At 53.0% G+C, this 24,253-nt stretch overlaps 7 protein-coding genes across 7 annotated transcripts; 3 read left to right on the top strand and 4 right to left on the bottom strand.

Annotated features, from left to right (window-relative positions):
• Positions 1-242: 242 nt before the first annotated feature.
• Triagg1_6881 (uncharacterized protein) lies at positions 243-1,959 on the bottom strand (the record flags this gene model as incomplete). Its single annotated transcript, XM_062901554.1, has 2 exons — positions 243-1,624; positions 1,773-1,959. The coding sequence occupies 2 exons, from the start codon at positions 1,957-1,959 to the stop codon at positions 243-245; spliced, it is 1,569 nt and encodes a 522-aa protein (XP_062754209.1).
• Positions 1,960-3,791: 1,832 nt separating this feature from the next.
• Positions 3,792-5,789, top strand: Triagg1_6880 (uncharacterized protein; the record flags this gene model as incomplete). The annotated part of the gene is made up of 6 exons (XM_062901553.1): positions 3,792-3,937; positions 4,013-4,094; positions 4,151-4,253; positions 4,358-4,754; positions 4,858-5,049; positions 5,120-5,789. 6 exons carry the CDS (start codon positions 3,792-3,794, stop codon positions 5,787-5,789), a joined length of 1,590 nt encoding a protein of 529 aa, XP_062754208.1.
• Positions 5,790-6,178: 389 nt separating this feature from the next.
• Positions 6,179-6,903, bottom strand: Triagg1_6879 (uncharacterized protein; the record flags this gene model as incomplete). Its single annotated transcript, XM_062901552.1, has 2 exons — positions 6,179-6,475; positions 6,691-6,903. 2 exons carry the CDS (start codon positions 6,901-6,903, stop codon positions 6,179-6,181), a joined length of 510 nt encoding a protein of 169 aa, XP_062754207.1.
• Positions 6,904-7,684: 781 nt separating this feature from the next.
• Positions 7,685-11,723, top strand: Triagg1_6878 (uncharacterized protein; the record flags this gene model as incomplete). The annotated part of the gene is made up of 5 exons (XM_062901551.1): positions 7,685-8,087; positions 8,468-9,545; positions 9,663-10,233; positions 10,649-11,404; positions 11,484-11,723. 5 exons carry the CDS (start codon positions 7,685-7,687, stop codon positions 11,721-11,723), a joined length of 3,048 nt encoding a protein of 1,015 aa, XP_062754206.1.
• A 1,174-nt stretch (positions 11,724-12,897) lies between these two features.
• Triagg1_6877 (uncharacterized protein) lies at positions 12,898-14,029 on the top strand (the record flags this gene model as incomplete). The annotated part of the gene is made up of 2 exons (XM_062901549.1): positions 12,898-13,014; positions 13,586-14,029. 2 exons carry the CDS (start codon positions 12,898-12,900, stop codon positions 14,027-14,029), a joined length of 561 nt encoding a protein of 186 aa, XP_062754205.1.
• Positions 14,030-15,119: 1,090 nt separating this feature from the next.
• Triagg1_6876 (uncharacterized protein) lies at positions 15,120-16,038 on the bottom strand (the record flags this gene model as incomplete). The annotated part of the gene is made up of 2 exons (XM_062901548.1): positions 15,120-15,409; positions 15,822-16,038. The coding sequence occupies 2 exons, from the start codon at positions 16,036-16,038 to the stop codon at positions 15,120-15,122; spliced, it is 507 nt and encodes a 168-aa protein (XP_062754204.1).
• Positions 16,039-22,206: 6,168 nt separating this feature from the next.
• Triagg1_6875 (uncharacterized protein) lies at positions 22,207-24,024 on the bottom strand (the record flags this gene model as incomplete). Its single annotated transcript, XM_062901547.1, has 2 exons — positions 22,207-22,504; positions 22,595-24,024. 2 exons carry the CDS (start codon positions 24,022-24,024, stop codon positions 22,207-22,209), a joined length of 1,728 nt encoding a protein of 575 aa, XP_062754203.1.
• Between the last annotated feature and the right edge of the window lie 229 nt (positions 24,025-24,253).

The raw sequence follows: 24,253 nt of genomic DNA, 5'->3' as shown, positions 1-24,253 counted from the left end.
TTCAAGGTACATCAAAGTAACATGTGATCAATACCAGCCAGCCTTTTTTTCATCAATCCTCAGTTCATATCATGGTAGCCTTGCATACAGGCTTCGTTCATACCCTCGCATTCGCCATCACAACCGCAAGGTGTTGTTCTGTTCTATGGCCAGTCAGGCCCGTCGTCTATATCAAGTCTCGCAACCTTGTGCATTTCAGGTTCCTTTAACTTCTTGCTGTACTTGTTCATCCTCTTGTTACTTCATTCCACCTCTTGGCGATGCTTGGCTAGGGGTCCCCGCTCAATCTCCTCGACGGAAAGGTGGGCGCCTGCAGTCTTGAGAAGCTGCGCGCAGTCGTCTTTGCCAGACAGCGTTGCCAGGAAAAGGGGCGAGTTGTCCGCCCTGTTGCGCTCGTGCACGCTGGCGCCGCGCTTGAGAAGCTCGAGCATGATTTCGGTGTTGCCCGATACTGCGGCCAAGTGCACGGCTGTATTACCGGCGTAGTCGGCCGTCTTGAGAAGCTTGCTGCCTTCACCCTCGAGGAGTTGCTTGACCACGTCTATTTCTCCATTTTTGATGGCATAGCCGAGAGCTGTAAATGCAGACTCGGTGGCTGTCAGGCGAGAAGCGGCGTCGAGGGGAGGAGTTGGGTGAGAGAAGCTAGGATGCGCAATCTCAGTCATCTCACCACGAAGCGAGCGCGAAAACTGGGCTACAATGTCCTTTTGGGTGAGGTTAGGGAGGGCGAGGAGGTGTGAGAGCTTGGCAAGGGCTGCTTCAGCTGTAAGGTCGAGGCCGAATATGACACCCATGCGGCCAAGTTGGGTTCCAGGGGCGTAGACGGGGGACACGAAGCCGTTGACGCATTGGCTGACGTTGACGACGATGATGCCTCTGTCGACAGCGGAGCGAATCACTTCCGTGAGACGGCCGTCGATGCCACCTGGGACATTTCCCATGCCAAATGTCTCGAGGATGAGGCCCCTTAGGTCGGGAAGGTGAAGGACAGCATCGACCATTTCAGGCTTGATGCCAGGGAAGACGCGCAGACACGCAACGTGGGTTGTGTCGAGGTGCTTGAAGACGTGGAACTCGGCAATGGTGGTGGGTCGGAGAACCAGATGCCAGTTGACATTGATGCCGAGGCCGTTGACTTTGGCCAGGGGCTCGCAGTTGGGGCTGGCAAAGGCGTCGAAGGAGGCGGCCGAGACCTTTGTGGTGCGGTTGCCACGGTACAGCGTATCGCGGAAGAAGAGGCACACTTCGGGGATGACAAAGGTCCCGGCAATGATGAGCGAGCCGAGCAAGTTGTCGACGGCATCTGACTGGAGAGCAAAGATTGGGGCCTGCGAGCCGGTAAGGATGACGGGCTTGCCCAGGTTGGCCAGCATGAAGGAGAGGGCAGAGGCCGTGTAAGCCAGCGAATCGGTGCCGTGGAGGATGACGAAGCCGTCAAAGAGGTGATAGTTTTCCTTGACGGCAGTGGCCATGTTGGCCCAGTCGTTGGCAGAGATGTTGCTGGAGTCGAGCAACGGGTCGAATTCCAGGACGGAGTAGCGGACGTGCCTCTGGTAGGCTGTTGGGGGTGTTCTCAGGCTGTCGAGCTGGATCATCTGACCGCTGCGAGAAGCCTGCAGCTTGACTTTAGGTAATACGAATGTTAGCTAGTGGTGTTTAATTATGAAGATGAGAGCCCATAGGTGCGCTCTTGTATGATTCCGAGAGAGTTTGTATAGTAGATATGAGATTCACTCTCATCTACCCAAGTATATACAACAGTGTAAACTCACCACTTGGTTCTGAATTGTCATTAAACGTCGGCCTGGGAGCCATGGCACTCTCCAGAAATCCATCGCTGGGCGCAAGGCCGTCGGGCCCTTCTTGCATGCATATCGTGCCTCCGGTGCCGATGATCAAGACCCGGGACTCGGGGAGGCCGGCGTTGAGGGGAGGCGAATCGGTGATGGCGGGCGACATGAGAGGCTAGACTGGAGGTGATGCGATTATTTGACTGAAGACGAGAGAAAAAAAAATAAAGATGAAGAGATGAAAGAATGAATTGCTAGAGAGAGAGAATAAACTGACACAAAGAGACAAGAGGTTGAAAGATTGAATGCAAAAGTGCGGAAGGTCACTCTTCTTATCAAGGCGGTACCGCGCCCGTACATATACTCCAGATAAGGAAAAAAAAAAGGAAGCAGAAAAAGGGACTAAGAAAAAAAGAGGCGGCCCAACACGCAGTACAAGCTGCTTGCTAATTACGAAAAAATCTCGTCATGCGGACACGGAGAGAAAAAAACGGACAAGGAGAGCAAAGGAGAAGGAGAAAAGTTTGATAAGAATTTAGTCATAGCAAATGTCGGCATGTGCAGCCATTTTGCTGTTAAAAGTCTAGCACGCGAGGAAGAGAGGCGGCGGAGTGGATACGAAGGGGTAATAGAATCTCGAGAATCGGAGGTGCATGTTATCATGTGGTTGTTTTTTTTGAGTTCTGGGCCTTGAGGTAAATTAATCGATTAGATACGGTGCATATGCAACGTGAATTATTCGGAAGGGGATAAGATGTGCAAGCATGGATGGGGGAAGAGAGGGAGATGGTAGAGTAAAGAGGTTTGAATACTACTATACCTATGTGATGGATGTTGTATAATTGAAATGGAATTGGATGAGATTGGATGCGAGATACTGTATGTAGGTACAGAGGCACCTTTAGGTAGGTACTTGTCTTACTCATGATATACGGCAACTAACATAAGGGACCTGTATCTAGAATACGGCGGGCTTCCCTTCTTCTCGCGTAGCTGCGGCTTCGGGCTCGTTCCGTATTACTAGCATCAATCGCAGTCAATAGCCTCCAATCCAGCCAGATCTGGGGGAGTTGAGCTAGCTTCCATGGGCGCAAATGCAGTACTAAAGTAGCATCAGAGGCGGCCTTCAGGGGTGCAGCAAAGATGCAGACGGCCGAGTATCGGTACCTGTCCGGTGGCACCCAATTAGCCGTGTCTGCAAGTACCTGCTTGAACCTTGCTCATCCATCCATCGTCTCCATTCGGCATATTCCAACATGACCTGTATCGAGTACCTTACGTCACTTGGGTCCTGGGAGGCCATTGATCGGAGACGATGAATGACGCTTTAGTTTAATATCGATGGGGCTTCCCTTCTGCCATAGGTTATACAGCCATCAACAGACACTGAAAGGGAAAAAACAAGAAGAAGAAAAAAAGAGCCGGTACAAAGCACGGCATAACTTGCTGTCAACGCAGTACCGCGCAGGCACATGCACCCTCCCGCAGCTCCATGCCGTCAGCTCAAGTACAATCCAGGTACAGCTCCACCAGCCTCTTGTCGCATCCGATTGGGATAAGCGCGAGCCCTCAACGCCATCTTCCTTGACTTTCTGCTCAGCGCCGATTCAATTCGCGGAACCAAACCTTTTTTCTCTTCTTCTCTTGATTTGGCGAATCTCTCGGTCTCTGCTCGCCCATTCCTCTCTCGCCTGGGCCATCGCAACTCCTTGACGACGACACAAATCGAATCAATAATTATCGACTGCTACCGCTCAAGCATTTCCTTACACCGGCATCCGTTCGCTATCCGCTTCTTTCGACGGCGCTCTTGCGGGGGGGTTCAAAGGCCCAAGACAAAGAACGATGCGCGCCCATCACACCACGACTCTCCCATAAAACGCGCTTCATTCACCCAAAACAAGCGTCGCCCAGCTAGTCTCCCTCTCCTACAGTTCTTCTTCACGACGTTTCTGCCTCTCCTTGAGCCAGCGATTCGACTCAACGAACTCGGCGCGCGTCATGGATCGGCCCTCCGAAACCACCCCCGATGGCACTTCACCACGAACCTTTGCCCTCAATCACAGCAGACCAAAGTCCAGCTTTCAAGGCTGCTCCAGGATAGCCGACTATGAGCTGCAAGGCAAACTGGGCGAGGGCACCTTTGGGTATGGAAGCCCCCCTGTTCTTCCACATCACTAAAGCTGAAATATGGGGAGCTAATGCAAACACTTGTACCGCAGTGAGGTCCATCGCGCTCGATCCCGCAAGACAGGCGCTCTTGTCGCCTTGAAGAAGATTATCATGCACCATGAAAAAGACGGTGTAGGTGGCGGCACCAGGCATACCAAATTCGCTTTCTCTCCTCTGACTTACTCCAGTTCCCCATTACCGCTCTGCGAGAAATCAAGCTGCTCAAGCTGCTGTCTCACCCAAATATTCTGAGATTGGAAGACATGGCTGTAGAGCACCCAACGAGACAGAGTGAGTGTTTCCCCCCCTTCTTCTCTTCTTTGATCTTCCATTTTCTTCATCACCCCTTTTCCATCTGTCTTTTATCGTTCTTTTGCTGACAGATTTATACGTAGCCGACAAACGCAAGAAACCCATTATGTACATGGTGACGCCCTATATGGATCACGATCTTTCGGGCCTTCTCGATAATCCATCTGTTCACTTCAAAGAGGCCCAGATCAAGTGCTATATGCTCCAGCTACTCCAAGGTCTGCGCTACCTTCACGATAATCACGTCCTCCACCGAGATATGAAGGCGGCCAACCTTCTCATCAACAACAAGGGCATCCTCCAGATTGCCGATTTCGGTCTGGCCCGCCACTACGACGGACAAACGCCACGAGCCGGCCATGTTGTTGGAGAAGGCCGGCGAGACTACACCGGGCTGGTTGTCACTAGGTGGTACCGCCCGCCTGAACTTTTGCTGCAGCTAAGACGATATACCCCCGCTATTGACGTCTGGGGTGTTGGGTAAGATACGACGCCTCTTCCTGTTTTCTACAGTCTGATCTCCTTGTTATCCTCTCTCTCTCTCATGAGTGTCGCTGGTTCAAACGAAGCTAACTCCTTATAGCTGTGTGTTTGGAGAAATGCTGTTCGGCAAACCCATTCTTGCTGGCGAGAGTGACGCTCACCAACTGGAACTCATATGGGATCTAATGGGCTCGCCCACTGATGAGACTATGCCGGGATGGAAGAGCTTGCCTGGAGGTGAACATTTGTCTCCCAGGTCGCGGCCGGGAAATCTTCAAAGCCGCTTTAGGGAGTATGTTACCACCCGCCCATGACTGATTGATACCGCGATTGACTGTGTGCGACTAACGCTTTTCTTTCAGGTACGGCTCTGGGGCAATTGCTCTGCTAAAAGATTTGTTAAAACTGGACTGGAAGACACGGATTAATGCCGTGGATGCCTTGCAACATCCGTACTTCAAGAAGGAGCCGCTACCAATGGAACCACATCAGCTTCCTACTTACGAAGAGAGCCATGAGCTTGATCGGAGAAAATTCCACGACCGCAAAGCTGCCCTGCCCCCTGCCCCCAAGGGAGGAACGGTTGGCCTCGGTCCCGATGCAAATGGAGCAACTGCCGGGTTCAACAGCAATGACGCCTACGGTGGTCGAAGTGGTGCCAACGGGGGACGCTTCAGGGGCGGTGGTCCAGACGAGAGGCGGCCTGCTTGGCGGGATCGAGAGCGTGGGCCGCCGTCACGGCCTCCCCAGGACCGGCCGCCAAACTGGGAGGATGCTGACCATCGAGATCGAGATCGGGCGCCTCGCAACCGCGGGCCGGGCCGTGGACCAGATATAGACACTTATATTCCGAGCTATAGGCGCGAAGAGGCGGGAGGCCAGCGCAGGGATGATGACCGGCCTCGTGATGACCGACGACGCCCTACCAGTAAGGACAGTGGGCGACGATACGACAGAGAGCGGCGAACAAGAAGCCGAAGCCGCTCGCCGATGCATGACAGGAATCGCGACCGAGACATGTATCGACGATGAATACAACATAGGACTGTTAACATAATACGCACTAGATATGTGAGCCATGCATATGGTCATGGATAATTGGCTCACGTTGCAGCCATTTTGCACTTTTTTATGATATCCCATGGAAATAGTTCCCGACAGAATTTCTTGTTTTATGGGGGTTTGGAATGGCGTTGGAGGCAACTGATGAAGCATGTAAATGGTTACCTAAGCTTGAGAAAGCTGGCTGCTTGCTGCCGCTTTAGCCTTGGCAGCAGCAGTTGGGATGAAGAGGGTTGCCGTCACGGAAGAAGGGCCAATAGCACTGCATGTATAAACTCAAACTATGCAAAAAAGGGGGAGCAGCGTAAAGACGCCGGCAGAGCATTAGAAGCGCACAAAGTAGCTATTGTAAGAAGAAATCATATATCAGAGTCGTCCTCTTCTTCAAGAATCGTCTGTGACAGAAGTCCAGTTGCAACATGGCGGCGTGAAGGGGAGGGATCAGGCCAGTACCACTCTCCTTCGTTAGAGGATGAATCGTCTTTAAGAGTCGGCGTTGATAAGGACGACAGTGGCTTTTTACCCTGGGAGGCACGGGAGCGAGGTCCTTGGGCGGTGCTGCCACTATCTTGCATGCCGAGGTATGATGTGATGACGGTTGAGGAGGTGGCCAGGGTGAAGCCGGCGAAGACGCCGACTGCTGCTGCAGTGGCGAGCTATGGAGAGCAGATTAGCCGTGTTGTTTCACTTACATTAGAGGATGGAGATGGTTTTCTTCTTGTTGGGTTGTATTATTCAAGTGAAGACGTACAAATGTATATAGAGGCTATATGTCAGAGGCTGTTAGCAACCAGCCTCACTAACACGTCAAAGCGACATTACAGAGACGATAACACATGACATTTCAAGTCACAGGGGGGAAATAACGCACCTGAAGAGCAAGAATAAAGTCAAGGACAGCACGGCACCAGCTGGCCATGTACGCAACCAGGTATATCGCCGGCGCAAAGACGATGCGAAGGGCGCTCAGGAGATACGACACGGGTATGGAGGCAAGTCGCAAGGGGAAGATTAAGATGCGGCCGAGAAAGGAGAAGACGCGGGCAACGGGGCGGAGGTTGTCGAGGATGGCAGAGATGTCCATTTTGTAGAGAGGATGTTTGGCATGAGGGCGAAGATTATTTGGGGGGTTTGAGGGGTGGGAAAAAATGAGAGAGAGAGAGAGAGGTATGGAAAGGGAATTCAAGGGTACAATTGCATGGGAATATTGTTGTGGTATGAGTTTGAGTGAGTGAGGTATGGGGGTGTTATAAGTGTGGCTGGGGATGTGTGGCGGAGCTACGCAACCTGGAGCTTGGCTTATACTATTGGATGTAGATATAATGCAGGAGATTGGGAGATGAGATGGTTGGATTCGGACGGGAGACATGTTGAATTTTTCTTTGCTATTAAAATTGATTGATTCTTATGAATTTGGGTGTTATCTTATTGGATCGAAGTGCTTGGTTGTGTATGGCGGATACAGGCTGGAGTGGCGCATTAGGTAGTTGTAAGATGAAGGAGGATTTCAAAAGAGAATCAAATTTAATGACCCAAGCATTTTGTACGAGATGAGGAACTGTCGAAGGACCTTTTTGGCTACTATACTCCTTGAAGGTACTAATGATTCCCTGCATAGGTACTTCAGCATTACCTTAGTACTAGAGAAAGCCGTGTTGGCAGCTGCGTATGGATTCCAGTATCAATAAACAACCTAGTCAGGTAGCCGTCTGGAGGACTGCTAGATTAAATTACCGAAAACTGACAGGTACCTACTCGTATTATTCTTGCTGCAACATTACTGTACGTGTAGGCTTGACAGGCACAGATGCCCGCCTGTGACCACCCGCGCAGGCTAATGTTCCGGTTGTTAATAGAGTGTCGTCATGGCAGCACCAGGGCAAAATGTCCCGGATGTGGATAGCACGCTTGCAGCCCAGGTACAGGGAACCTCTACAGCACACCGCCAGCATGAGGCCACCCGCAGTATCCACCAAGTACCCAGTACGCCAGCGCTAACCCGCGCTGCTCCCGGAGGTACCTGCTCCGCCAGACCCAAGGCAAAAAGCAGCATCAACCCACAGATAAGAGCAACGCATTCCCCCACCACAAACCGCAACCCCCCCAATGGGCCCGATCCTACTGGCCAGCTTCCCGCTCCAGTTCCTCCAACCCACGATCGTCTGCTGCACGACGGGCTGCCACGGCACAGGCGAGACGACACGACAGCTGAAGGGGGAGAGAAAAAAAAGGACCTGAACCTGGAACCCCCACGAGCGTCCCCCCTCGGTAACTGTAACTGTACGGCAAGGCGCTGCATGCAGAAGCCCCGAAAGAGGAACGCGGATAATACTGCAGAGGAGATTACACAAGAAGACACGGCCAGCAGCCAAAAAAGGGCCCCTCTCGCGCGCCTTGAGTGTTTGCCTCGGGAATTTCCACCCGGGGCCCGGAATCTGGAATTTGACGGGACGGGAATTGATTGATTTGATCGCTTGTTCGTTTTGATCGGTTCATCGGATTTCGCCGCGAGACAAGACGACAGAGCACCGCAGCCCGTCGTCGTCGTCGTCCAACACACTCGGCCCCCAAAAAAACACCGCCGTTTAGAGCAGATCTAGATGACCTCTTGACCCAGACCCAGACCCAGACACATCACACATCGACAGACACACATCGAGATCCTCTCAGAAACCCCCACCGCCGTTTCATCCTCTCAGCACGCCGCAATCCAACCACGTTCGCCCAAGCATCGTCACGCGAGTCTCCCCGCTGCCCAGCCCTGCTCGCCGGTGCCTTGTGCAACGACAAGCCGCCAACCGGTCGCCTCTGCAACCCCCCTCTGCTCCCGCTAGCAGCCCATCCTCTGTCTGGGATTGTTGTTTTCTCTTCTCGCCCTCGCTTCCCACGTCCCTGCCGCCACCCCTGGTCGGGTTCCCAAACCATGGGTAACAACCATTCGGCGTCCAACAAGGCGGGCGGGCCTGGGTCGCCTCCGCAGCAGCAGCAGCAGCCGCCAGGCCTCGAGTCTCAGTCTCAGTCTCCTCGCCAGCCTCAGCATCGCAAGGACGGATCCCGCAACATCATCCCCATCCACGGTGCCCGCGCCGCTGCCGCCACCGAATCCTCGTCTCTCCAGGCCCAGGGCTCTATCGCCGCCTCCGTGCCCAAGCCCAAGAGCGTGCCCGCCACCGGCGTCTCCTCCCTCAGCGGCTCGCCGCATAGCAGCACCGTCTCCTCCGTCGCCAACGCCGCTGCCGCCGTTGCCGCGGCCGTCGTCGCCGGCAGCCCCAAACCGTCCGAGCCGCGACCCATCCTACGCGACGAACCCTCCAAGCCCGTTGCCGTCCCCATCGACGGGTCTCTGGCGCGTCCTCATATCCCAGCCGTCCCGCCATATATCGATGCTCAGCTCTTTTCCAACAGTAGCCTGACGGACATGTACATGATGCGCCCGCCTCGCCTGCCGCTTCCTATCGAGGAGGAGGTTCACACGCCTGGCTCGCCCATTCTCGGACCCGACGAGAGCCTGGCCGATCTCGAGCTTGGCGAGTCGTCCGAAGCCTTGACTAGGAAGAGCTCCGCGCTCAGCTCGGGCACGGCCGAGGATGACGAGGGCGAGGAGCTACGCGTAGACAAGACCAGGCCCGTCGTTGCCACCAGGATTGAGTGGAAGGGAGGTGGTGAAAAGATTTGGGTTACGGGTACCATTTTCCACTGGAATCGAAAGCTCCGGTTGCGTCCTGTGTAAGTGCCGTAACCCCATAACAAAGAGAGTGTTGGTGCCTTAGCACGTGCCCACAATGTTTGCACATGTTTCCTCATCTACATGGGCTTTCAACTAACACAATTATGACTTTACAGTGAGGGCCAACCAGGTGTCTTTGCCGCCACGATTCACGTGTTGCCCGGCACCCATCACATCCGCTTCTTGGTTGATGGTATTATGCAGACATCACCCGAGCTCCCCACCACGGTTGATTTTGGAAACAACTTGGTAAACTACATCGAGGTCAATCCCGACGACGTGTTGGCGACCAGAAAGGGCGAAGCCGTCGAGGCTACCGAGGCCGGAAAGGAGAAGAGCGAGTCTCAAGCCGATTCCGAGTCCAAGGAAGAGCCCAAGGTGGCTAGGGGAAAGCCCGTCTTGCCGCAAGAGGCTTACAATGGGCAAATCCCACAGTACCTGCTCGATTTCGACCAGGCTGAGGAATCGCCGGCCTATCGCAATGCCGTGTCCGCCATAGAGAAGCTGACGACCCCACCGAGCCTGCCCGGCTTCCTGGGCAAGCCAATCCTCAACGCTGCCACCCTGATGAAGGACGACAACAGCGTCTTGAACATGCCCAACCATACCGTTCTGAATCACCTTGCGACCAGCAGTATCAAAAACAATGTTCTGGCTGTGTCAGCAACTACTAGATATCACAACAAGGTTAGTTTGAATGTCGGGAGTTTAAGGGGGGGAGGACTTTTATCGCTGGGGGGGTATTCGCTAACAGTTTACTGCTCTACAGTATGTCACCACAATTATTTACAAGCCTACCTCCACAGATGAAGGTTAAAAGGTCGTCTCCATAAGCAATGAGAGATGGGGAGCAAGGCGGATGAAGACGAGGAGGGTGGTCGAAGACGCCGCTTCATGGCGTTTCACAGAGGGTTAATGTGTATTATTTTTCTTTCTTTCTTTTTTTTTTGTTTGCCGCGCGGGGGGGGGGGGGGGGGGGGGGGGGGGGGGGGGGGGGGGGGGGGGGGGGGGGGGGGGGGGGGGGGGGGTTGAGGAGTAAAAAAGAAACGAAGAAACATTCAAGATGGATGTCGCACAACCGCTTACATGAACATGACACCAGACCGACGCATATCCCGATGACCAGGCGGATGTCGACTCGACCTATGGCTCCGATCAAGACTCGACCTACACCGGCTCCATCACGTCGTCCATCTACAACTACCAGTACGAAAACGGCCGCCGCTACCACGCCTACAGAGAGGGCCAGTACGTGCTGCCCAACGACCAGCAGGAACAGGAGCGGCTCGATCTCCAGCATCACATATGGCGGCTCCTCGTCGGCGGCCGCCTCTTCACGGCGCCCCTGCCGACGCACACCGGCGAGGACGAGGACGAGGACGAGCTGCGCATCCTGGACCTGGGCACGGGCACGGGCATCTGGGCCATTGACATGGCCGACGAGTTCCCCAACGCGGCCGTCTTCGGCGTGGACCTGTCGCCGATCCAGCCCGACTGGGTGCCCAACAACTGCCGCTTCCACGTCGACGACTACGAGGACCAGTGGACGTACCACGAGGACGAAAAGTTCGACTACATCCACGGGCGCGCCCTCAGCGGCACGTCGGCCGACTGGCCGCGCTTCTACCGGCAGGTGATGGAGAACCTCAAGCCCGGCGGGTGGCTCGAGATGCAGGAGTACGACGCGTGGATCTTTAGCGACGACGACAGCTGCGACCGCGCGCCGTGGACGATGGAATGGGTCGACAAGCTGGATGCCGCGAGCAGGATGTACGGCAAGCAGATTAATGTGGCGCGGCATCAGAAGCAGTGGATCATTGACGCAGGGTTCGAGGACGTTGAGGAGAAGGTATACAGAGTACGTTGGAAGCCTTCTTCTGGCATTGGCATTCTTCTACAGGTCAAACCATGAAGCAAGCAAGCTAACGAAACAGCAGATACCAATCGGACCGTGGGCCAAGGATCCTACGCTAAAGGAGCTGGGCAAGTTTGAGCTCACGCACATGCAAATGTCTGTCGACTCGCACACGCCGGCGCTCTTCACCCGCGTGTTGAACTATTCCAAAGACCAGGCGGACGTGCTGATGGAGGGCGTCAAGCGGGAGTTTCGAAGCCGGGACCTCAGGCTGATTACTTGCTACCGGTTCATCGTGGGGAGGAAACCGCTTGACTCGTAGGAGGGAGGAGTGGGAGGGGGTGGTAGATGAGGCGAAACTGGGTGCTGATGGAGCGGGCTTTTCATTTTGCCAAGCTCTCAGCGAGGACATGTGTATGATGGGATATGGAGATGGTGGGGGGAGGGCTTGGGATGTTGTTCTTGTCTTGGTTTTGCTGTTGAGCGTTCATTTGGCATGGAATTTGAATAAAGCCATAGGCATTTTTGCTATTCGTGAAGATGGGCAGCGTATCACCACTCTCGTGTACTATGCTACTATATTGAGTCTGACTTTAATCACAACTTGTAAATGTGCATAAATAAGTCAAACTCATCCTTGCCTGCCTTGGACGTATGTATCTTGGACCACCGCGCTCAAGTACCAGATACAATGCCCCAGAGCCGGAAGCTCATCCAAGCATGTCCTTGTAGACGTCGACGCGGATGCACAGTACTCGTAAATGGTCTGCCATTATTGGGTGAGACAAGAGGCCATCAAGGGGCGGGTCACCTGCAGCCTCTGCATTAGCTGTCAGCGCAAGGCAGCCTTGAAAGACAAATCGAAATGCTTGTTTGCTGACATTGAGGTGGTTGGGCTCAGTTCGGGTTTTATTCTGGATTCCATCGAAATGCGAGCTGCCTGTAGCATACATGTAATGATGCGGGCTGGGATGATAGACCTGGCGTTGATACCCCGAAGACGACGCACAGCCAGTGTCAATGAAGGCGACAGATTCACAAGTTTCGAGCATACATCCATTGCAACAATGAATCAAAATCCAGGCATCAGTTCTCAATTATTACAACCACAAGAAGCAAGGCGAGCACAGCCCCACGTGGCGTCCGCAAGGCTGTGTGCCAGCTGAGCAACGAACTCGATCAAGTGAAGCGCGCATAAGAACTAACAACTCTACCTACTGGATCCAGTCCTCAATCTTTTCCACCTCATCTCACCGACCATTGAGCCTCGTAGGGCTCATGCGGCTGATTGGATTCGCCCTGGAAACGCGGCTTCATACCCGTCAGTCCTAGTGTTCTCTTTGCTTCTGGCCGAGCTTCCATTTTGACTCGCTCACACACTCTCAACTTTCGCCCACACACGCCCGTCGTAACCCGAGCTAAACATAAACGGGGAAGAGCTATAAATAATAATTTTTTTTCCGTCTTCTTCAAATCAGCCCGAGGAATCAGGCACGATGAGCTCTACCGGGGGCTCGCAGCGCGCAAACGAAGTCAACAGCGCCATGCTCAACATCCCGGGATATGCAGACGACACGATGCTCTTCATGATGCGATGGGGGAGCCTGGCCCAGGTATGTATGACCTCATATTTCCTTGATTCCACTGGCATGTTTCTTTCTTTTCCCCCTCTGTTCTGCCTCGACTTTCATTCGTTCGCCGTTTTCATGTTTATTCTTTCAAATTCATAAAACCCACAAAGAAAAAAAGCCCCATCTCCATAATCTTACACCGGCAGCTCCACCGAAAAAGTAAGACACCTGACGCATTGGGGCCTCGTCTGCCGCTTTCGGGCTGGATTGGATGGCGATGGCTTTTTGATGTGGTGAACATGCCACACCCAGCCCAGCCCAGTCACACAACTCGGGTTACATGATCAACCCTATTTTATCATTTTCACAATCTATTTTTCGCTTTTTTTTTCTTTCTCCAACATGTGATGAGGGGGGGGGAGACATGGCTTGTTGTGTCAATTATACGAGGTCTTACCGGCCGCTGCCATTGGCTTTTTTTGCCCTCGTATGACTCAACCGATGATTGCCTCCTGGGTATCAAGCGATGCCCTTCACAAGCACTTTTTTTGGAATTTCATGCATCTTTGCAGAGTACCTACGAGTTACATGTATTGTACCTACAAAGTGGTAGAAAAACAAAGAGGCTGATGTGGTGCTTGAATCGCTTCGGCATTCGCCCGGCAATCAGGCGACGCTACGTAAAGTCGACTATGACGAATTCCTCGTCCGCCTGTCGGCCCTGAACAAACATTGGTTTGCGAGCCAGAGAACAGGCGGAAGCCCCGTCAGCGTCGTCGGCACCCGCGGCAGCGGCCAGGGCGACGACGGAGGGCCAAAAGCAGCAGCAGCAGCAGCAGCAGCAGCAGAAGCGGCTAGCTGTGAGGATGACAGAGACGGAGGAGGCGTCCACACAGGCGACGACGACGATGCCGTGGATCCGCTCCTCCAGGCCGCTGAGCTCAAGGCCCGGACGCTGGAGCTGGTTGAGGATTTTCCGCAGCTGGTACGCGATTTTGACAAGTTTGTCGACTGTACCAGGGTCATGGCGGCCAAGTATGGCAGGGCACCAGCATGAGATGCTGTCATGTTTGATCACGAGTACTCCGTAGTAGGTACTAGATGGGCAGCATAAGCGATATCAAAAGAAAAAGACACACGGACAGAGAGGAATGTACTTTGCATGTAACTACTAAACGAGAAGTCGAGGTCTGTGGTAACGTTGGAATCCGCTTATCAAGTGGTGCCAAATTGCTTCATTAAACAACCAGCGTTCTAGGCGCCTAAAATAAAAGGGACAAGGATCATATCATCTCACACCCCCCCAGTCAGTGGTCATAATGATCACGTCTTTTTTTAATCTTTATCGCACACTAAAGGAATACGGTCACACAATTCACATTTGGGAAGGAAGAAAAAACAGGTTTTTAGAGGGAATTGCCTTTTGCATTAATTACTATTATCTGTTTTCGGCGGATTCCAACCAAACTCGCGCAAACGAGTTCCTCTCCTCCCCATCCATCCATCCTCCTCCGAGGAAAAAAAAATCGACCAAAACAGTTTCCCAGTCAGAAGAATGAATTTCGTATCACATCTGCCGGCGCATCACACAATAACAAGAGAGAAAAAAAACAGAAAAAGCACACAATTATTTCCAATTCCGGAAAATTGTAGAAAACGCCATCTTTCCCGGGGCAGACAAGACCTCTAGATGGTATGTCGCACTTTATGCAAAAGTCGAGAGAAGTAGCAAAGGTGAAAATGAAAAAAGTCTTTTGCGAAAAAGAAAAGTAGAAGAAAAAAAGCACAAAAATGGTCGTCGCCGACGCCAAAGATCTCCTTCCCCGAGCCAGCCGTGGTTGTTTTTCGTTGACGGAGGACCCGATTAGTGTTGCGGCCCCGGACACGCCGGCTCCGGGGAAAAGAGGATCAAAAGGCTGGGAATTGACTGTTTACATCCTGAGCGCCCATCTTCTCCTGTCGTAGAGGAGAAGATGTCTTTCGCTTCCAAGATGTCCGACGAACTAAAAATTTGTTCTTCCTTCTTTGTTCTCTTTCAATTCCCCATCCCCCCAAGTTTCCTTGTTTTTCCTCCCGGTGTTTCCTGACACAACACAAAGCCTTGGATCCTCAAGGCAGTGGAAAGCCAAGCAAGGGGCGCGAGTCGCTTAGAGGTTGGCAGCGAAGACGGCGGCGGCACCGACACCGAGGAGGATGTTCTGAGACAGGGAGCCGGCTGCGTTGGTGGGAGCAGAGGTGGGCTTGCCAGTCTGGGTGACGCTGGTGCCGTTGGTGGGAGAGGCAGTGCCGCCAGTCTGGGCCATGGCGGTGGCAGCGAAGAGGGCGACGACAGCAGCAGCACGCATTTTGAAGGTGTTTGTGTGTGGGTGGTTTGGGTGGTTTGGGTTTTGGTTGTTTGGAGGTTTGTGAGAGAGTTTTAACGAATGGAATTGTTCGGCTGTGGGTTGATGGAAGTAAGAAGGAAGAGGGAGAAAAAAACAAAAGCTGACAACGAAAGTCTGGCTCGCTTTATATCTCGGTCTGGATGGGATGATAAAGCATGGCAGAGCGCAAAAACGGGCCCCAGAAGAAGAAAAAAAAGGAGCCCAGCCCACCATCATGCAAACGCGCACGCCCCTGTCCATCCCACCCCTGAAGAGGCGCAACCGGGGTCAGGGATGTGCTGGTGCTAGTTGCTAGTAGATTCCACCTGGACGTACGAGTAGCGGTTAGTGCTGCTGCGACATGCCAATGACTTGTTCCCAGCAGATCACCGCGTTAGTAGTCAGTTGCGGTTTTGCAGTTGCGGGTGCGGTGCTGGAGGCTGGTTATCGCGTCATGCTCGCCACTTTGCCTGATGCGGCCGAGACGGATGATTGCGTGGTGTGCACTATCAGCAGCTGCTGTGCTGTGCCGTTTTGGATGCAACAGAATGTAGCCTGCTGGGGCTGTGAGTTGGTACATTTGCCTGTGCTGTGCTGTGCTGCGCTGCGCTGCGCTGCGCTGCGCTGTGCCATCCATTTCGGCCCTTGAGCCGCTAACAGCTACAAACGCGTAGACATCCATTAGCATAGCATAGCCCCCCATGTCAGGATGCCGGATATATCATGTTGGATCGATATATATAGAACAAGGGCAGATTACAGTACTACCACAGCTACCGTACAGCAGCACAGTACGCTAACAGCACCAACAGCTGTTCAATACAGCACTGTATTGTACAGTACTGTTACAATGCCGACCCGTCCCAGTTCTTTGTCCCATGGACAAGCTCCCTCGTCGGACCCGGAGTGCGGCGCCCATGTACCCGTTACCCGTGCGGTGGACGCAGCGGTACTTTGCCCAGACTTACGCAAGCCGCCCAATGGCCCTCAACTTCCAAGCAAGGGGGGAGGCAGCGGCCGGAACCTCCGACGACAAGCCATCCTGTCACTCAAACCGTCTGCCTCTCTTTTTTATGCTTTGTGATTGAATTCTTTGCTGAGCCGCCCGGTTGAATATCCTTTTCGACGCCATTCCAATGCCACCTGTATGGCACTACGCCAGAGTGACGGGGTGTTTTAGCCAGCCGCCGTTTTGTCTGTTCTTGTTCTCGTACGAAGTAGCATGTAGCTACAAGGTTCGACTGAATGGGGATGGGGAGGGCGGATGCTTTGTTTTCTTGGTTTCAATCAATCTTTCTTGGCCTTTTTTCCCCCTCTTCTTCTTTGTGCAGGCTGCATGCGAAAAATGACCTCCTACTGCGCTCCACGCAGCGGGCGGAGATAATCGATGCGATGCGGATGCGGTGCCCAGCCCAGCCCAGGCACGCGAAATAAAAAGAGGCATATTTTAGAGTTGTGCCGAGTTGGTCAGAGACACGAGGACTCGACGAATGAATCATGCTGCATGTAATACAATGAAGACGAAAATCAAAGTACCGGTACCCGAGACCCGTGTGTTGCTGCGCCCAGCACCACCACCAACCACATCACATCCGTCTTGGGATCAAAATGCAATGCATGCGGCTGAGACACTTGTCGAGGATGGGGGTGAGGTGTTTGTGCGATTGCGATAGCCAGCAGGGCCTTCTCGGCAATAAATCCAATAGACGGTACATGTACCGCCCGCCGGAAATGTCCAAGTTACATTGCCTGCCACACCACACCAAAAGATAGCCTTATCTCTTCGCGTGCCTATCTCTGTACAATTACTTCATCCCCTATCTCTGGCTCTTTCTTATCCGTCGTTAGCGCCACAACCTCGCCGGGTTGGGAAAAGCCCCATCACCGCTACCTCTTCCTCTTGCAACCATCACCATCCCAAAAGCGAACAGACGAACCGAACAGGATGAAGACAGAAAATCAACAACACGGACAAGAATTGAGATTGAGGCTTTTCTCGCCTACCCGTACAGACGAGGGGCTGAACTGAGCTGGGCAAGCCACGGTAGCTCCTCCCCCCCAACCCCCCCAAGCCACTGGCCCTCTCGGATCAGCAAACAGCAAACCAGAGTCCACCTCCGTCCCACGCCTGGCTGCTTGCTTTTGCTCCACTGCTGCGACATTCTTGCACAGTAGTCGAGGATTTCCGCACTTGGCCTCTTCATCCCGGGCTGCTCTTTTTGCTTCTTGGGGGGGATCCTGGAGGGGGGCATACGCGTCATCAGGGAGGACCACTTCTTTGCTTCCGGCCAAAAGGCGTCTAGCTATGTTGAATTTCCAAGGGTTTTATCTTTTTATCTTTTTTTTCTTCTGCTTTTCTTGCGAAAACTGGGAAAAAGCGGGCGGCCCGAGTGGGTTTCTCTATCTCTTTGGGGGAGGACCAAGAGGAGAAGAGAGACCCAGGCCATTTTTTTGCTGCCTTGGGTGAGGATGGAAGCTCCAGCTTTTCTTGGTGCTGGGTCACCGTGCCATCCGATATGCTCGTGGCTGGTGCATTGATAACGATTGGGCCCTGGCAATGGCGTGACGGGGGGGGATTTGCCCAATGCTCGATGCTTGTTTTTTTTCTTTTGCCTGTAAGACGACCATGTACATGGACTGGTTAGGTGTGCACTGTGCGTTCTGAGGTATCACAGCGCATGTTGTTCGTCACCTCGCTAAGCCGCAATTGCAACTCTGCGGTGCAGCATTGTAACACGTCGTATAGTGCCTCTTTCGTATTAAGACAAGAGTTCTGATTAATGTTGGTGTTTTTATCTTTGCTCTATTGCTTTGTCCTCTCTCAGCCCAAGTTGTCTCGCTCACATTTCACCGTGTCTCTCCTCCCCGTCTTTGTTCCCCGGCATACCGTTTTCTGCTACGACTTGCTGCTAGTAGTCCCCGTTTCTTTTTTTTTCCCATGTTCCATATATTTTTTCCCATAGCTTTGAAACAGCGCGGGTCCCTCCCCTTTCAAGGTCCTTGTTCTTCTCTAGACAGGGGGATGCGGTAAAAGGAGAAAGACGCAAGATTAGGAGTGGACACGCAGTGCTCCGTCGGGTGGATCTTCTCAAACCGCCGTGCGTCTGCCGATCTGGGATAGTAATGGCTCACAAAGCTTGGCCCTGTGTCGCCCTTTGAGAAGAACTACTGTGTCTTGGCAAGGCTTCGCGTGCTGGACCGTGACATGGGGGGGAGGAGAGCAAGAGCTTTGATGCAGCTACAGGTGAAGGCAGGATCCGTATTACATGTGCTGAGGCGGGATACAGTAAGCAAGAGTACAGAACAGTACAGTACCTTGGGTAGTGTGTTGCTCTGGTGTGTACTCGTATGTGGTTTTTTTTCCGCGCAGTTGATTGCTCGGCACATCTAGCAACTGCCGCTTTTGTTAACGGCACTATTCTCTACACAGACCTTTGCGGTAGCTGTGCTGAACACGCCTAGCAGACATTGGGATAAAGGCAACAAGAAGGCAAGATTGGTAGATATGCAGGTAGGCCAGAAAACGCCGAAGGGCATGTATGCACTCGTACTACCAGCTGGCTCGGCAATAAAGTGAAACGCTTCCGCCCGCCAACCTCGCCGTAAAGGGGGGGCGTGCGAAAGAAATTGATGAGATGGGAAGATCGCGATGTATCGGAAACATCATCGTTTCTTTTTTTTTGTGCGGTAAACTGGCATTTGCGCATTGACGAGCTAGCAAGTTGTCAAAAGAACGGCAAGAATAAAAGAACACGGGCAGAAATGAAATTGGCCGTTTCAATCTTTCTTGCGGCAATTCTCCGAGCGATCACCGCGCCACAATATGCAAGGTACGGACGACGCTATGAGAGATTGAAGTCGTTTGATGCCGCCGTTCTTAGTCCATCAAGTGTCATTGCTACATGTGTGTGTGTTCCGTACAGTACGAGCACTTTGCCACAGCGAACATGATCTGCAAAGGGGGAGAAGGGCGAGGCGAGGAATACCGGGTCCGCGCGTCAGAGGAATAAATAGAAACATGTCGAAATCAGGGAAATGACGCTTTGTTTTTTGTTACGGATACGGAGACGGGTTGTGTAAAATGAGAAGCGCTCGTAATAGAAGCCGCATGCAGCCAATGAACCTTGGGTACAGCGTACAGGAACCGCAGGTGAAGAGTACATGCTGTAATACGGTATAGGTACGGGAAACAGCAAATACAGTCCAAGTGCAGGTGAGAATTGACCGTTTTCCGTTTCGTTTCCTTGCTTAATTGCAACTGTTGCGGCAAGCCGGAGATGGGTATCAATATTCCCACATCAAAGTTTCAATAACATGGACCTTCTGTAACAAGGAGGTCCGTGAGCTGCGTCTGCGTTTTCCCTGCTTTCGTCCTTCGGGTCGGGAATACCCAATACGCACCACGGTTGCGCGTCCACACTACAGTATTCTACTAAATTTAATTTCAATATTTCATTTGTTTGTCTTTTTTTGATTAAATATTCCGTTTTATATAATTCCCGTCATGCGCCAAGTCCCCCGTACATACCATCCGTAGAATAGATTAATCCATTTACACAGCACTAACATCACGTCCAAGAAACCATCGAAAATGCGTAAATTCCCAAGTTCCAGCGCCCCCCTTGGCAACATCAAAAACGCACACCGGACACCGCAAACGCTAAAACCGCGAACGTGGGCTCAAACACCCCCCAAAGTCGCCACTGCGGAACCGCCTCTCTCTAGGCGGTCTCAGCGCACGGCCAGCCGCCAAGCAATAGCGCTGCAGGGCCGCCATTTGCCGTCCGCTGGTGCTGCCCTTGAGGTCCAGCGCGAATCCCTCCAGCGTCTGGTCCAATCGCCGGCCGTCAAGCAAACCACATCAGCATCCAGCCCCTGGATCGCTGCAGGTACAAGCACCATCCCCTTGCTCCATGGATGCTCATCTTGTTCAAAAATGTCATGGATCAATGCTTCTTTTTTCTTTTTTTTTCCTCCTTCCGTGGCAGCCGAAGTCCACCGCAATTGCTCACAGAATCCCAGCTCCCCCCCAATCTCGGCTGCTTCTTCTAGACTCCTCTTGGCTTTTTCTGTGCTAAAAAAAGGGCACCCAAGGTAGGTGGAGGTACTCGCACACGCACCCGTAATTTGCTGCTGCTTCAGGTACCTACCACGGGGGTCTGGCCCGCATCTTTCTCCCCCCCCTTGCCGTTGAACCGGGGACTTCGGCCGTAATCCAGCGTCTCTTCTCATGTATGTTCAATGTTGCTTTTTTATTTCTCTCACTCCCATCGCCCGCAAAATGTGCTTCCCCCCGGGTGCCCCCATGTAAGCTTTGGAGCTTCTGGAATCTGGAACACGCTCGTCTCGCTTCGATGGGACTCCACCGTTTTGCTTCTCGGGCTACGGCTGGGCGTCTCTTGAGGCAGCGGTGTGAGGGCCAATTTCTTTCCTCTCCGGCCTCTCTCCTCTCTTCCAACGGGTGAATTCCGATGTGTCTTCTTCGAAACGGTAAATACGGTAGGCGAGGGAGAACAACTTTGAATTTTGATTCCACCTCACGTGTCCGCCGAGAGATACTCCTGACGAGCACTTGTTTACCGCCATCTGTCACTCCTTTGCATTCATCCCATATCACACAATCCCCCCACGACGCTCCAACATCCTCATCCCCCTGCAAAGATACCACCACCAACCGAGATAGTAGATACCCGTGGCATTCAAATCGAGGAGATTGTCACTGCCAAGCGGTCAAAAGTTGCACGAACCCACGCACCCCCCCAAGCGGTCAAGGCCCCTTCCCACGCCCACCCCTTTCCCTTTTCCTCCATCCTCCCAAAAAGAAACAGAAAGAAAAAAAGCTTATCGACCCAACGAAACCACATCGTGGGCGAGATCCAGATCTCAACCAGGGGAACAAAATATTCTCCAGCCCCGTTTTCAATACCATGGCCCTTCCGTACTTGTGTGCTCCGTGCCGGCAAGTTCCTCCCCCTTGGAGCCCTTTTGATTTCTTCTGTAATCTCGCTACTTCGGTAGCTTCAGGCGCTATACTTTGTTACACGTTGTTGCCTTGCTAGAAAAAAAAAACCCCTGGCATGCAACATGGAATCAATCCAATCAATCCCGCTTCGACTGGCGTAGTTTCGGGAGCTAGCAATGCCGGGGAGTTGGGTGACTGTCTACGGAGTACTTTGTCCGTGTTGGTCTACTATTTGATGAAGCGTTGTGATGGTTCTATCAACGCGTGTATTGCTACTTCTGCAGGATACTGCCAGATGATATGAACCAGCAGCACGCGAGCTGGGTAAGCTAAAAGCGTAGAGATGTGAAAACTACCAGGACCATGTAAAAGACAGCCATCGTAGCTTAGAGCAACGTCCTGTCGTTAGACAAAACGATATAAGCATCCTTCCCCTCACACCTAACCTGTACCGACATCACAAAGTCTTTTCGAAAAAAAAAATGAGCACTATATTATTATGAGAGAGAAGCTCAGTGAGAATCAATAACCACAACGCCTAAACAAATGTCATAAGTACGGCTATACAATGCAAAATGATCTATATATAGAGAAAAAGTTCACCACTCGCCAGAAACAAATCCATCACGTCATTAGGCTGCACAGAGCCCCGTCCGTCAGTTCCCCCCCCGACCTCGCTGTGATGAGGCAATGGAAAAACAAAATGCATGCAGAAAAAAGAGACAAGGAAATAACCCTTCGAGTGGAGTAGCTTTCTTAAAGCTCTCTCACAGGATCTTCCTGATCCTGGATAGCAGGCTTATATAGCTTGGAGCATGATATCAAATACCACCTCAAATGTCTGTCATCGCCCCCCTTTTTTTGGCTGTTGTTGTTGTGGCTGTATTTTGATCGCCGAGAGTTGAGGATTTAGTGAGCACCATTCACCTCGCCGTTGGTAGCGGGCACATCTTCGGCCAAGCCAATGAGGACAGAAAACTGTCCACCAGCACCGGCAGCAATAATCTTCTTGTCTCTGGTGGCAGTGTTATCGATATGGGTAGGGACATGGATGTCGTCGATGGTGCCCTGGCCAGTCTGGTAGTTGCTCGAAAAGCCCCAGGAGTAGGCCTTGCCGTCCTTGCTAACGGCAAAGCTGTTGTCGGTACCGGCAGCAACCGAGATGATATCAGAGATACCTGGGAAATGGTTAGCATAAAACTTATCGCTATAATCGTAATGGGACATCTACTTGCCTTCGTGCTTTGTGGGCTTGATGAGGATTCTGGCAGTGCCTCTCTCGTCCCGGATGACGTACTCCTTGTCGACCTTTTCAATAGCCTCGAGCTCAAAGCCAACCTGGTAACCGTCAACGCGGCCCCAAGCAAATAGCTCTCCCTTCTCGGTGCATGCTAGAGAGTGATGGATACCACCCTCAATAGCCGTGACGGTGTGGTCGGCGAGGAAGGTGATCTTGACGGGCTTGAGGATGACGGCGTCGTCCTCGCCGGCGTTGCTCTCAACACCAATCTCGCCAAAGTTGTTCAAGCCCCAGCCCCATACGGCTCCCTTGTTGTCAATGGCGAAGCTGTGGTACGAGCCGCAGGCAATCTTGGCAATCTTGCCTCGAGGCAGGCCGACTCCCTGGGGGATCAGAGAAGACATCTTGTTGCGCTCAATGATGCGTCGGCCGAGCTGATTCTGCTGGCCGCATCCCCAAGCCACAACGTTGTTCTTGCTGTCAAGCGCGAGGATGTGGTTGGCTCCGGCAGCGAGAGCCTTGATGTTCTTCAGGCCAGCAACGAGGGCAGGTCGCGTCTGAACCCTGACGCCCTCCGTAAAGCCCAGAATACCATCGCTGGATCGGAAAGTACCCCATCCGTAGACACGTCCGTCTTCCGTAAGCACAAAGGAGGCGCTGTCGCTAGCAACGACCTGAACGAACTTGGTGCCGGGGGCAAAGTCCTCCTCAGACAGGGCGGTCGGCGTGCTCTCCTTGGGGTTGATGCCGGTGTCATCTTCATCCTCGGAGTCGGAGTCGTCAGCCTTGTCGAGGTCCCGCAATCCGCCGTCCCAGTTTGTGTCTCGGCCCAGAGCGCCCTGGTCGTTGACGCCCCAGGTGAGGATCTTGTTGTCGCGAGTAAGCGCAACGACATGCATACCGCCGCATGCAATCTGTACAACTCCGACTGTCTTGGCCGAGAGGTTGTCGTTGAGTCGGGGACGCTTCACATCGATAGGCTTCTTGCCGTTGATGCGCTTGCTTCCCAGTCCGAGCTCGCCCGAAGTACCTTCGCCAAAGACATAAATGTCCAAAACTTGCGTGGGAGCGTCGTTGATCTTCTTTCCAATGTCGGGGAAAGAGGGCTTCTTGGCCTTGGCCTTGGCCGGTGCGGCGCGCGGCTCCTTGTCAGTCTTGCTCTTCTTGGGCTGGGGCTCTGCCATGACGACGTCTTGGTCCTGCTCGTCCTCCGTCTCTGAAGCCTTTCGCTTGACGGCGGGGGCGCCATTTGTCACGGGCTTCTCATCCTCAGTCTTTTCGTCAGTCTTTTCGTCGGCCTTGTCCTTGACGACGGCCTTTGCGCTGGCCTTGGCTGGCTTCTCATCCTTCTTGGCGGCTTTGGTTGTTGTCGCCTTGGCGGCGGCGGCGGTCTTGGATGTCGCCTTTGCGCTGGCCTTGGTCGCGGCAGGCTTCTTGGCGTCTGAAGCCGCCTTGGAGGCAGCGGGCTTTGCGACCTTGGGAGGCATCGCGACGCGCTGGTTTATATAAAAGGTGGCTTTGGGGTCTGCTTGATAAGCGAAGGGGTGAAAGGGACGGGATCAGGCGCTGTGCTCGCGGGAGCGCGAAGGAAGCTTCAATTGCAGTGGCAAATGCGATGCGGCGCTTCCAAAGGGCCCCGAATCAAATTCTGCGTTATCTGATGGTGATGAAGAGACAAAGCGCACGCTGCGAGGTGGTCTGTGGTAGTTATAGGAG

This window comes from Trichoderma aggressivum (genome assembly GCF_033847375.1).
Source record: "Trichoderma aggressivum f. europaeum strain CBS 100526 chromosome Unknown scaffold_028, whole genome shotgun sequence".
NCBI lineage: Eukaryota > Fungi > Ascomycota > Sordariomycetes > Hypocreales > Hypocreaceae > Trichoderma > Trichoderma aggressivum.
The sequence above is the reverse complement of the archived record's forward strand: the minus strand, read 5'-3'. Positions and strand labels throughout refer to the sequence as shown.